Source organism: Rhamphochromis sp. 'chilingali', assembly GCF_963969265.1.
Source record: "Rhamphochromis sp. 'chilingali' genome assembly, chromosome: 1".
NCBI lineage: Eukaryota > Metazoa > Chordata > Actinopteri > Cichliformes > Cichlidae > Rhamphochromis > Rhamphochromis sp. 'chilingali'.
This window is the reverse complement of record NC_137929.1, coordinates 61,663,811-61,676,691: the sequence shown is the minus strand read 5'-3', so window position 1 is coordinate 61,676,691 and position 12,881 is coordinate 61,663,811. Positions and strand designations below refer to the sequence as shown.

At 41.9% G+C, this 12,881-nt stretch overlaps 1 protein-coding gene across 24 annotated transcripts in view; it reads right to left on the bottom strand.

Moving 5' to 3' along the window:
• Positions 1-3,609: 3,609 nt before the first annotated feature.
• The window catches only part of LOC308411944 (uncharacterized protein), a 47,231-nt gene continuing 37,959 nt past the window's right edge, over positions 3,610-12,881 (bottom strand). For 16 of the 24 annotated variants that reach the window (XR_013974480.1, XR_013974481.1, XR_013974482.1 and 13 more), the window contains 6 exons: positions 12,202-12,280; positions 9,235-9,326; positions 8,366-8,523; positions 7,890-7,947; positions 6,139-6,520; positions 3,610-5,659 (listed from right to left, as the gene is read on the bottom strand). Coding sequence is in view for 3 of the 24 variants with exons in the window: in XM_080906004.1 (XP_080762130.1) it covers positions 6,161-6,520; positions 7,890-7,925 (396 nt within the window). In the remaining 21 variants the exon portion in view is untranslated. Of the gene's footprint in view, positions 5,660-6,138; positions 6,521-7,889; positions 7,948-8,365; positions 8,524-9,234; positions 9,327-12,201 lie in introns of all 24 variants that reach the window. The other 8 variants (XR_013974483.1, XR_013974484.1, XR_013974485.1 and 5 more) reach the window with 8 other exon arrangements.

Below are 12,881 nucleotides of genomic sequence, written 5' to 3'. Positions count from 1 at the left end.
TAAAAGGGAGTATCTCCTGAAATGAGCAGCTCTCACAGTAGTAAACAAGCCCGGCCACTAACCATAATGCAGTGCCTAACAAGAGCTGTGTGAGACTATGTACAAAGGTGTAACAATGTACTATGTCTATACATTTGCAGGTAAGCAGATACAAGAGAGTAAATAACTTGAGCTGTGTTTAAAGATAAGTCAACGGGGTTACAGAGAATGTAGGAAAGTTGTCCGTTAACCCCCTTTATGTGTCATTAGTATATATTCATTGGTAGCAATAACCTTGAAGCTAACAATTAGCAGCTAGAGCTAATTCGCCAGTATGAGTTGAAAACTCGTGGCATTGTCGTTTGATCTACACCTGTATCGGCTGTAATCTCAGTGGATGAAGACTGGCTATCACACTATCTTTTGTTTATGTTTATTTTACTTATGTACTACTGACAATACAATTTAATTATTTTATTTATACAAATCACAACAAGAATCACCTCAAGGCGCTTTATATTGTAAGGTAAAGACCCGGTAAAGACCGTACAGTAATACATCATGGATACAAGTAACTCATTGGAACATTTTTGTCATTTCTGTAATTTGTGTTTCCTCCTTTCTCGTGCATGTTCACTGGAAATCACTCAAGATAATTGGAGCAATAGGTGTGGTGACTCCCAAGCTAGGGGGTTCCCAGGAACAATATCGGAAATTTCTATAAGAGCTAAGATACTTCACATGACCCTCAAGGTCTCAGGCCTCTGGTAGAGGACCCAAGCTTGAAGGAAAGACCCTCCGCAGAGGTGAGAAAAGGGAAATAGACCCCAGCTTCTGTGGATCTTGTGCTCAGAGCTTTTTCCTGCCCTGCCATGATTAGTGCCTCCCTTTCAGTCCAGCTACTGGTAGAACTTCTGGATACCACTTCTTCTATCTGACCAAAGGGTGCAGCAAGAGTACTGACAGGGACGAGAAAGTAACACTGGAGGAACCTTGGAGTCATTTTTGACCAGGATATGTCCTTCAATGCACATATTAAACAAATACGTGAGACTGCTTGTTGGGTTTAAGTCAACCCTACTGATGAACAGAAACTGTTACTGAAAGCAACCACACAGACACCAGTGTATGTTTCACTTGCAAGGGGAGCATCAAGGAGGGCAGTGTTGCCACTCGCCTGTCCAAGTAACTCCAATTCCTGCATGTCCGCCTCACTCTTTAATTGATAAAAGAGGTTACACACAACTCAGTTAACCACGTGACAGTTTTTGGCCATGTCACCCACATCACTTTGCTGCAACAGAATATAGTTAGTGAATGTATTAGCAATCATTGTACTCATCATTTATCTTATACATGGTGAAATGCATTCTTCAGACAGACAAAACAATGTCAACTGTACAAAAGACATTATCTGATAAATCCACAAGAGCACACAGGTCTCCCCTTGGCGGTTTGTCTCTCTTAACCTTTATCTGCCAGATTATGTACATTATTTTGCAAGCTTGCTCCTGTATTGAGCCAAATCTGTTGAGCACCTCGTACACCCCTGTAGCCTTCCTCAATGTTACTGCAGGATCACTTTCCAGCTTTTCCACATTTCACTGTTGTTCACAATCTCCTCATGATGATCTGTAGGAAGCCAAGTGGTACAGCCCTCTGCCTTAATAGAACAGAACAGTCTGGTTTCTATTCAGTTCAATTCAGTTCAATTCAATTTTATTTATACAGCACCAAATCACAACAACAGTTGCCTCAAGGCACTTTTATGTTGTACAGTAGATCGTACTTTAATAGATACAGACAAAAACCCAACAATCATATGACCCCCTATGAGCAAGCACTTTGGCGACAGTGGGAAGGAAAAACTCCCTTTTAACAGAAAGAAACATCCAGCAGAACCAGGCTCAGGGAGGGGCGGGGCCATCGGCTGTCTGTTACCCACCAACTCGATAGCTAACCGGGGGTTCAAGGGTCACTCGAGCCGGTGAGAACAGCTAACTCCCGGCTAGTGATGGAATTTCCGGCTCTTTTGGCTCGGCTCACTAAAAAGAGCCGGCTCTTTCGGCTCCCAACCGGCTCTTCAGGTTGTTTTGTTGCTTTAATTAATTTATTATTAACAACAATATAAAATTATGCACAAAAGGAATTACTAATGTTAAAAAAATTGGTTTTATTTATATATGTTTATATATAAATATATACAGTGGCCCCTAGAGACAATGCACATACAAACTCCAAAGCATGTAAAAACTCCAGAACACATTTCTAGCGTTAACTGAACTTCCAAAAAAGAGCTACCTAGATCAATTGTGGGCCACTGTCCGCAGTGTTGGGAAATCCATACCAGGCTGGAACGAGTCAAGGTAGGTGAGCATCCACAAGAAGACACAGCAGATGCATCCTACTAATACTGACAGGACCAGGAGACCCCAGAAACCGAGCATCTTCTCTTCAGTGCCATCCTCTCCTGTCACCCTCTCTGCCCGCAGCTCTTTGAGTATGGGGTAGATAAGGGCGCAGAGAAACCCTTATTACTAATTTGTATTATAATTCAATTTTCACGAAATATTCATATTCAATATTGGTCCTTTTATATTATAACCACGTATCCACCCAGGCTCATGGTGGGGCAGGGCTCTGTCCTGGGATGCTTAAGTACAAGGTAATGTAGACCTGACCAGGTATCCAGTCTGTCAGAATTGTTTTCAATATTTGGTTCAAAAACACGAGTGACAACAAAAATCCAACTAGGATTCTTGCATATGATGAATGAAGTCTGTCTTTGACTGTATTGTCCAGCTGATCCATCAAACCCCCAGCAGGTGAACCTTATTCATGACATAACACTGCAACAATGTAAAAAATGAAACAGCAACAGTCTAAATGTAAAGTGCATTCTAAACTCCTCTTCAATAAATCATATGCAAAGAGTCATTCAGGACTGTAAAACGTGAACTACAGAACCCAGAGTCTTCATCATTAAATCTCTGGTTGCTTCATTTTTCTATCCTATATCAGATACTTTAAGGTTAGGTTAGGTAAAGTTGCATTCTCATGGTGAGGCAAAGTGCTTTATGTGTGTGTGCGTGTCATGAACGGCTATAAAAGGCCTATAATTAAAGAACAAAGCGGGTTTGAGTTCGAGTTGCGGCAGACTGTCACTACTTGTAAGTGGAACGCAGCCTTCCTACGGCGGACAGCTAATAACAGGAATCGGACGCGGTCCACCCAAGTCCACAGCAACCACCATAGCAACCGCCTAGCATGACCTTAGAAACATATTCTGTCTTCATAACTATCAAACACGTGAAATGATTTGCAAAGTGTGAAAGTGTTACAGCTGCAGAGAGCTATGGCGGCATCTTTGGAAGCTGTTTACATAGCTAATAATATACGATGTAACCATGGAGACAGTCAGTCACGTGAGCTAGCGGTGCACGTTTACTACAGTGAATAAGGTGATTGCGTCCACACGCTGCAGAGGGTAAAGACATTACTTCAATATTGTTTTATATTTGCCTTCTGTTGACCATCACCTCAGGTTCACCATCACAGTTTCAGCAGACAGATGCACAGTCTAAATATGAACACATTCAAAAACTCATGTCTCAGAAATAACCACAGCTGTTCATGTTTGTCATTAGAATTTTATTTGTAAGAAAATTATGAACTTCATATTGTGCATCAAATAAAAGAACATTTCACAACTCTGAGTCAACAGAAACAGGTAACAGAAATGTCTCTAATGTGTACAGTGTAGTGTAAGCATTAAAAGATCATAAAGGAAACACTAACATTTATGTGAAACTAATTGTAATAAAAAAAATGAACAGGTGGTTTATAGATGTAAAAGAAAGAATCTGAAAACAACACTTTTTTGGTCTAAGTGATCAAAGTAGAAAACAGAACTGGGGCCCATTCTTCGTACCTCGCTAAGTAAGTTAGCTGGATTTGATTGTTGTCGATTTCGCGTGATCTTGGATCGTTCGGTTCCCCGAAGCTCATCCGGGACTTGCTGTCATAGCAACAGAGCCGTAAGCGTAAACCTGCTCGGGAGCAGGTTTACTTTATGTAAACAGGATTAGATCGCGGCCACGCAGGTATGTCCGCTTCATTTATACGAAAGCAACAGCGATATTCCACCACTGTTTCACCATAAATAAATAACATCAATGTAACTAAAGATAATGCAGCACCTGATCCTTTTATTGATGTCACACAGATACATACAGGTCATTTCCTAAAAAAGGGAAATGTACTATTAACATTCTATTACATGTATGTGATTATTACAGATGTAATTCATATTTCAGAGTAGTAATTGTAAATTACTTCGTGTAATCAAGATGAGAGACCACGGCTATAAAAGCGAAGGTGGATTTGGGAAGTCTGTCGCAGCCATGTCCTGTCCGTTTACGCGAGCAGCCCATTGCGGAAGGTGCAAGATTGATAAGGAGAGTCCTCAGAATTCAGCGTATATTGCGGGATAGACAGGATCCTTTAGCTCAGCGCGACAGTGTGCTCATTGAGAGATATCGATATTCCCGTGGTATTATTTACTTAACCAACTTGTTGACGAGGGGGTGCAGGACCACCACCTGTCTTTTTTTGCTCTGCCCTTTTCTTGGTTGCGGTTATGAACAAACAAACAGATTATTTCAGGGTCTCTTTCCTAGAGACGAAAAGCAATCTAAGAGATAAATATTACCATTCTGTAGAATATTCTTATATTTCACTTTTACTTGTTCCCATGTTCTAGTGGGTCCTGTTGTGGCTCTAATGTGAAAGGGGATATAATATAACATATTATAATATAATGTAATATAATATTGGATAATATAGTGTAATATAATAAATTTACCCTACCGCCTACTGGTGTTGGCCAGAGGGGCCGATGGCGCAATATGGCAGCCTCGCTTCTGTCAGTCTGCCCCAGGGCAGCTGTGGCTACAACCGTAGCTGCCTCCACCAGTGTGTGAATGTGAGAGTGACTGAATAGTGGCATTGTAAAGCGCTTTGGGTGCCTTGAAAAGCGCTATATAAATCCACTCCATTATTATTGTTATTATTAAATTACTTACGAGTTTAATTTGTCAGCAACTTTCTCCCAGCCCTCTCTCCTTGCTTTTGCAGCCTTTGCAGTGTTCCCTTGCGCTCTGATTAAACTCTGAAACTCCTGAAATCCCTCACTCAAGAGTTCTTGCTCTGCTGCCGAAAAATACCGAGCCGAGCGTGCTCCTTCGACATTTTCGCCGACCAATCAAAGGGTTGCCAATCAATGTTTCTACTATCGATGCGTAGCCCCTTTTATGACACCCAGTGATCTCACATTACTTCATCCAGCTGTACTAATCGTCAACAGCAGGTGTGTTCGGAGAACCGGATTAGAGAGCTCACGGTTAGCGTGATGATTTGGTCTTGGATGTGTCATTTGATCTTGGATGTAGTAAGCGACGTACGAAGAACGGGCCCCTGATGTTCAAGAACAAACCGTAGCTGCACTAATATTACACATCTCCATTGTTGTGGTGAACAGACATGTTGCTTTTAAAACCACATGCAGTGTGTGACCGTGACTGTTCACTGAGACCATGAACGCCACTTCGCTGAAGCCTTCGCCTTCTTCTTCTTCTTCTTCTAAATTGGAAGCAGAAGGAGCACGAGCTGCTTTGATCTACTGAAAGGAAAAAGCAGAACATCTGAGTTGAAACCAGTCAGCTGAAATCATTAAGACAGGAACAAATTCAATGCAGTGTCTCAGGTGGCTTAGCCTGTTACAACTGTTGATACAAGCTAAATACGGTTAACACACAGTGTCAGGGAGCTCCAGTGTGTAGTGTTTGTAGAGTACGCTTGGGGAGTGTGATCGTGTGTACAACGTCTCTTTATGTCTGTCTCCACGTTGGTTGAGTGTGGAGTAAGTGCATATGAGAGCATGAGGGTGGGAATGGATGTTTGTATCTGTGTGTGCCTGTATGTCTGTGTCTATATGTCAGGTTGGGTGTCAGGCGCCACCTCTCTGGGGACATCTCAGGCCCTCCAAGGTTTGGAGGCCTATCTCCCCCTACCACCACTTCCCCTGCCAGTGGCGGACCCCCTCAGACATCGGTGCGTTGGTGGTTCTTTGTGTCCGGGGATGGGCGTCCAGGTACACACCGGCTCACTCCTTGGCGGCCGCTTATCGGGGCCTGGAGCCTGGGGCTCGCTCGGGCCACTTCGGAGGTGGGGTGCCCCCGGCCTCTCGGCCTGGGGCTCGGTCACTCAGGCGCAGCTGGCTGCCGGCGGAGCTCACGGGCGCGTCACTGCAACTCCCCCTGGCTTCTGCTCCGCGGCTGCTGAGTGAGCCCTCATCTGGGACTCTCCTCAGCTCTTTCCGGGACAGTGGCGCGGCTGCCCCTCTGTTGGTCTTCCTTGGTCTCTTGTGTTCTGTGGGCCTCTGGATGTCTGGAGTTTTGATCTCCTCCACACCTGCTTCACGCCCTGGAGGACGGGGCTGTGGCCCCCCCACACCCTCTAGCAGATTATTACATGAAGGAACCTTTTAAAAAAAACAAAAAACAAGCGCGTCCATGCTCACAGGTGTACACACGGGTGATCACACCCACAAACTACACCCTTTTTGGCTCCTACCTCAAAGCACACTGTGTTCTGTTGATCTTATGTGCTGCACAATAATGTTTAACATTTAGTATTTACTGTCATATTCCCATATATCATTGTGATGTTGTTTATTCTATTACTCTTGTTCTCTTCTGCTTGCTTTCTTTTTTCTTTCTCAGCAGGTGATCCAGGTGATTGATATATGCATTTTTTTTCTCTGCCCGTTCTGTTGGTTTTTGTCTTTTGCCCTTCTCCCCCGTCCCTCTTCTCAGCTGTTTCTCTTTCCCTCTTTCTTTCTCCCCTTCTTTCCCCCAGTCAAGTCTGTCCCGTATTCAGTAAGTGAAAATAAAATAAACAATAAAAGGTGAATCAAATGGACCATTACGGCAAGGCTGGGATGGTCAGTTTGGTAAAGTAAATCCGTTGGGCATCTTTCTTTGCCTTTAGACAACAATTCTGATGGCAAAAGAGCCAAACGGGACAGGCAAAAAAAAAAAAAGAAAAAAAAAAAAGGGAGCTCCAGTGTGGGAACTAGTGGCTTTAGGTTTGTAGTCATTTAACTTTCATCCATTCATTCATTTAATTCAGGAGGAAGAAATGTCAGGTTGGTGCAGGCTGGTTACATGCATTTGGTCCCATGCTGTCTTTAACTAAATGACTTGGTTCACTTTATGGCTGGGCTGTATGTGGGGTTATATCATGTTATTTGGGCAGGAGTACCTGTCCCCTGTTAGGCTTAGAAAGTTTCTCCATAAGTAGAGTTTCTAACTCTTATAGCACATCTGTGGCTGACAGCTTTTTGGTGGCTCTTTTTACCCCACACTGGTTGTGAGTGTGTAAATAGCCCCACTAGTTCTTTTGGGTTGCAGTTAACTTGGGAGGAAGAGGTGGGTCTGCCATGACTAGATGAATAACAATTATCTGGGATACATAAATTTCATAATGCATGCATATATCTCTATAAACCTGCCTGAGGGCTGCCATTTTTTACATTCAGTTATTTCTTTGTTGAATCTAAATAATGAATGTGTTACAGTTAAAGTGGCACTGATCAGTGTAAATGGCTCATTGTGACACAGAAACCTTTAAATTAAACCTGATATCGAGTGTCAAACAATATCAAAGCTGTAAAAGCTGTTTACAGTCAGAATTTATAAAACTATGATTGTAAATAAATTCAAACAAGTGAGCTTTTCTCTTTGTGCTGAACATCAACACTGTGATTTCTTAGACTGTAAGCTTTACTTCAGCACAACCAGTTGCAGAAGCCGTCACTCCAAATGTCTTTGATAACAAGAAAAAAATACCTTTTCAGTCCACGGCCTGAAGTTCTTCTCCGACATCTTCTGCCATCGGCTTTGTCTGCTGGTTTGAAGACAATAAACCACAAAAAGATGATTTAGTCACTTTGTCTGCATCATGCAGCTCGAATGTGTCGTGCAACGATGTTGAATAGCCGTCGTTATCCCTCTGCTGTGTCAGTAGGATTGTACTGTGCAGCATCTCATTGATATGTGAGGAATGCTAATGTAAACAGACTTACATCATTAAAACATAAAGGGCAGGAGATATTTAGATATTTTTATATTTATATTACATTTTATAGCTGACGGATATTACTAAATAGATAGAATTTACTAAATAGCTGGATGAACATGAAAAGTATGTCTATAATAACAAATGACCATGAGAGCCAGTAGAATTAATTCAACTGGACACTCGAAAGACGTCCTTAAATGCTCTTTAAGTGGCAGAACAGATGAACAAACAGTTAATCGCTTACTTGAGATGAAATCTGCTCAGCTACTTTGAAAACAGCTTCTAACTGGTTCCTCCTTTAACAGGATGACTGCTCAGGGGTAATGCCATCATGCAGTCCAGCAACCTTTATGGTTCTGCTTTGATTCACCAGGAACTATTAGGGAAACCTTCCAGCGCCTCCTGTGAAAGACACAGGGATAAACACACAAACATTTATTAACATGTTCCACAGTCTTCCAGTTTGATTTTCTCATCCTGTGGACAACAACGTACATGGATGCAGGTTTATTGTTAACTTTTGTAAGGTTTATTTAGTGAACATATCCAGCTGCAGCTCCACTGTGATCCTGAGCTGGATAAGCACTTAAGAAAATGTGTCAATAAATGGACAAACATCAACTTACTATATTTATCCAAACAGACTGGACCAATAATGCTTCACTGAGTTAGAGACTTTAACGTCTCTTCTATGCAAGAATGTCTCGTGCTGCAAACTTGACAACAAAGGTTTTTCAGACTGCATGTAGCTGTCCTCTATGTCAGCTCACACATTTACATTTATGTCACACTTATTTCTGCATTTTATAATTATTACTTACATTTTGATTAGATACCTTGAGTTTGTAAATGATCAGATTACATAATTGGAATACAATGTATCCAATTCAAGGTCGCGGGAGGATGAAGCCTATCCCAGCTGATACAGGACAAAGACAGGCTGCCAGTTTATTGCAGGGCTAACACGATATGTGTAACAGAAAATCCACTTAAATGTTTGATATTTCTTATAATAATCATAATTATGACTATTATTTAAAGGCTTCTTTAAATAATACATTTTGATTTTTTATAACCTCTAAAATATAAACCTGAGCTGTTTCAGATTCTGACCTCTGACCTCACTGCAGCTCCCTCTTGGAAGTACGTCTGCTTCTTGTCTACCCCCAGTGTTGACCGCCTGCCCTTGATATCACGTACTGTACCTGAGGAACAAAAAAGGACAAACACTTGCCTTCATTTAAGAAGTACATTCATACAGAGGTAATCTATGGAAACACACTAGTTCACCCTTTGGGAGAAATCAGTTCCTGTGAAACATTTCTGTAAATGAACATCATGTGGAGAATGAATGAAATGAGTTCTTCAGGTGACTCAGCAGTCCCACACTGACAAATGAAATCTAGTTAAACTATTAAGAATATTTGCCCTTCTGAAATCTGTGTTAAACAACAACAAACATAAATTAGTAACAAAAATACAGCTGAGTAGAGGCTTTACAAACCACCAGCAGCCATAATGCTAAATTTTAATCTTCAAATGTTTCTGAGCCGTCTTCAACCTGCTTTTAACACATTAAAGTCCCACAGTCAATGCAGCCTGACTTAATCCTAAATGTTCAGCACACAGAGACACAGAGGTGCCGTTTAAAGTTTAGTGTTAACCTGAGTCACTGATCATTTGCAGTATTACAGAGTCTGGCAGTCTTTGCATGATGTCCACGTCACTGTAAGTTTCTAGCTGACTCTCAGGTGTGCCAGCAGGAAAGAGTAATAATAACCTGCATCCTGAGGTTTGTCATGCAGGATTAAAGGAGCCAGGCTTTGTTCACACAGCTAGGATTGTATTTTACACTGACCCTGGGTCAGTATAAGTATCATACAGTTTAAACGAAGCACTGAAACTTGCACATATTTATTACAGATGCACTGAAGCTAATCGAGATATTTGCTGTCAGTCTGTGGCTGCGATTAAACACTTTACTGGAAACTTTATTAACTAGTAACTTCATCAGTCATGACCAGTGTTGGGACTAACGCATTATTAAGTAACGCGTTACAGTAACTACGTTATTATTGTGGTAACGAGCACGGTAACTAGTTATTATGCCAAAATCAGGAACGCGTTAGTCGTTACTGGGATTTAGATAGGGTCGTTACTCGTTACTTCGTGTGGTGGCTATCGCGGAGGTTCCACAGATTCAGTAACATTAGCAAGTGGTGGAGGCCAGCAGGTGGATGAGGGAAAGGGAGGAAAAGAGACCCGAGGCGGCCGCCGGTCCAAGTGTGAACTGAACTTCAGGTAAGAAGTTATGACCTGCAGTCTCTCTGGGTCAGATATGAACCAAGTTTAGGTGGAGTTTATTTTCGTTATGCTGACTTTTTCCGTACTGCGTGCTAGCTAGCATGACGGAGTTTCTATACAGCTGGGTGGGTGCTATGATGTTAATGATGTTGAACTTTATTTTGTTTATAAGTTATTAGAGTTGCCAACCGTCCCGCCTGGTATTCAGAGAAAATATTACGCGTTTCTTATTGAGGTGAAAAGGAACAGAGTTTGTCCCGTAATTCAGCTACAATGAAAAAGGCACAAAGCTGGAGTTATTCTGTCTTTGCTGCACAGCTGCCTCTTCTTCTCTCATTCTCTCCCCCTCCCTCTCCTGTTTCTACTTCAATCATGAAAACTGATCAATGATCAGCTGATCGGCTCTCTTGTTTGTTTATCGCTCACTTTGCGCCGAAAGAGGAAGCCAGCGGATGTCGCGCTAAACAACAGCAGCAGTTTAAGCTTGATCAGCTGTTGTTAGAATTTATTTAATATTAATTTCTAGTATCAGCTGATGTTTGCTGGAGCCACAGCTGTAAACCTGCTGGTCATGATATGGTTTGGTTATCTGGTGAGAGGGAAACATGAGGATGAAATCAGGAGATGTCCTTACTGGATCATCAGAGCTGAACAGGTGATGGAGAAACAGGTTTACCTTTTAGGTGACATGAATGAGTTGAAGGGAAGTTATGAACAGTTTCTGAGAGACAAATAACCCCAGGATCCTTTTTTAGGTAGCTGACAGCTGGTAACTGTGCAGGTGCGGATCTAGCAAAGTTTTGCCAGGGGGGCAGGTAGGGCATTAACAGGCAGAGGGGGGCACAAAGAAATACTTTTCTTTCTTATTCTCATTTCAAATGTCTCGCTTTTAAAATATAATTATCTGAATCTTACAACAAACGATTGATAGATTGATGCATATATACCATCAAAACAGTGTACATCACTGTGTTTATTTTCATTCAAAGGCTTTATGATTTTTCCTATAATGGTGGGCCGGTTTCTAGTCAAAATGCCCGGGACAATTTTTTTGTCCCAGTCCAGCTCTGTATGCAGCTCATCTGCAGTCTGGTGTTGCCTACATCTTCCTATTCAGAAGGCAGCATTTCCGAGTTCTGAGTACAATTGAAAGCACCACGACTGCAGTTTTTGTGTTGGATGTAAAAGGCGCACATGACGCTGTGACGTAGGCTAGAATCATGGCAGCAGTCAATGACGGTCCAGGTGTAGGATTTCTCTCGTGGAAATATGCACATTATCTTTTCCTTTCTATTGGTAGGTGGCACAGTGCACTTGTGGCAAGTAAGCAAGCTAGAAGACTGGCAAAGTTATGGAAGCAACACATTAATAAGAGAATTCTGAGTAAAACCAAAGTTACTTTCCCTAGTAACTAGTTACTTTGAAAGTAACGAGTAACTTGAAGTAATGGAGTTACTTTTGAGAGAAGTAACTAGTAATGTAACTAAGTTACTATTTTAAAGTAACTTACCCAACACTGGTCATGACAGAAGCTAATATTTCTGTGCTAACATCGTTTAGCCAGTAACAGCTTTCCTCCAATATAAGCTAACGTTTACACCGTAACTTTAAGCTAGCACCATAAAGACGGTAAAACACGTAATAATATCTACAAATGCATCTTAAAGCTGTTATATTAGCACTCGGTGTATTACTAACATAACCACATTAACATTACTGACACTCGCTGACTTTTAATAGTCATTCTATAAATGCTGTCCGTTTAAATGGTCTTACCTGTACACACTGCATATCCACCGGATTGCAGCCAGAGTGGATTCTGGAGTCTTCCACGCTCCTGTTAGTGATCCTCCATCTGGATGGATGAGAACAACCTTCTGAACAATCTAGCAGGAGATGACCCATATCTATGGGACTGATTTGTGCTAATAACGCCCATTGTATGGACTGATAACAGCTGAAGCGGGTGAATAAAGCCACCCAGTAGCTAGCTGTGCCATTACCCAGCATACATCACTCCCTCCGTAAATGCAATAAACCATACAAAAGTATTGTTCTACCTGTTTTTCAGGTAGTTGTTTACATTATATAATTTATTGTGTTCTGTATACGTCACTACAATGTGATTTGGAAAATGTCTAAATATACCAACAAAAGGCACTTCCGCGGCAATCTCTTCAATCGGAGGACCCTTCACGTCAATTCCCGACGCGAGAGGGGTACCCTGCGCGTCCATAAGTGCAGCAGAGGGAGCCTGACCATGCGTCACACGTTTGACGAGTTGGGAGTGAGAACGTGTTGGATAGTCAGTAATACATGTAGTAAGGCTGTCAATGTCCTCTCCGTGGTCGTCACAGATCACCTCCCACTCTGCTGCAGAGTTGTTCTTTCACAGTGATGTGAAAGGGGGTTACACCATCTGTCATTCACAAACACTGTCAGTCCCCCTCCTTTCC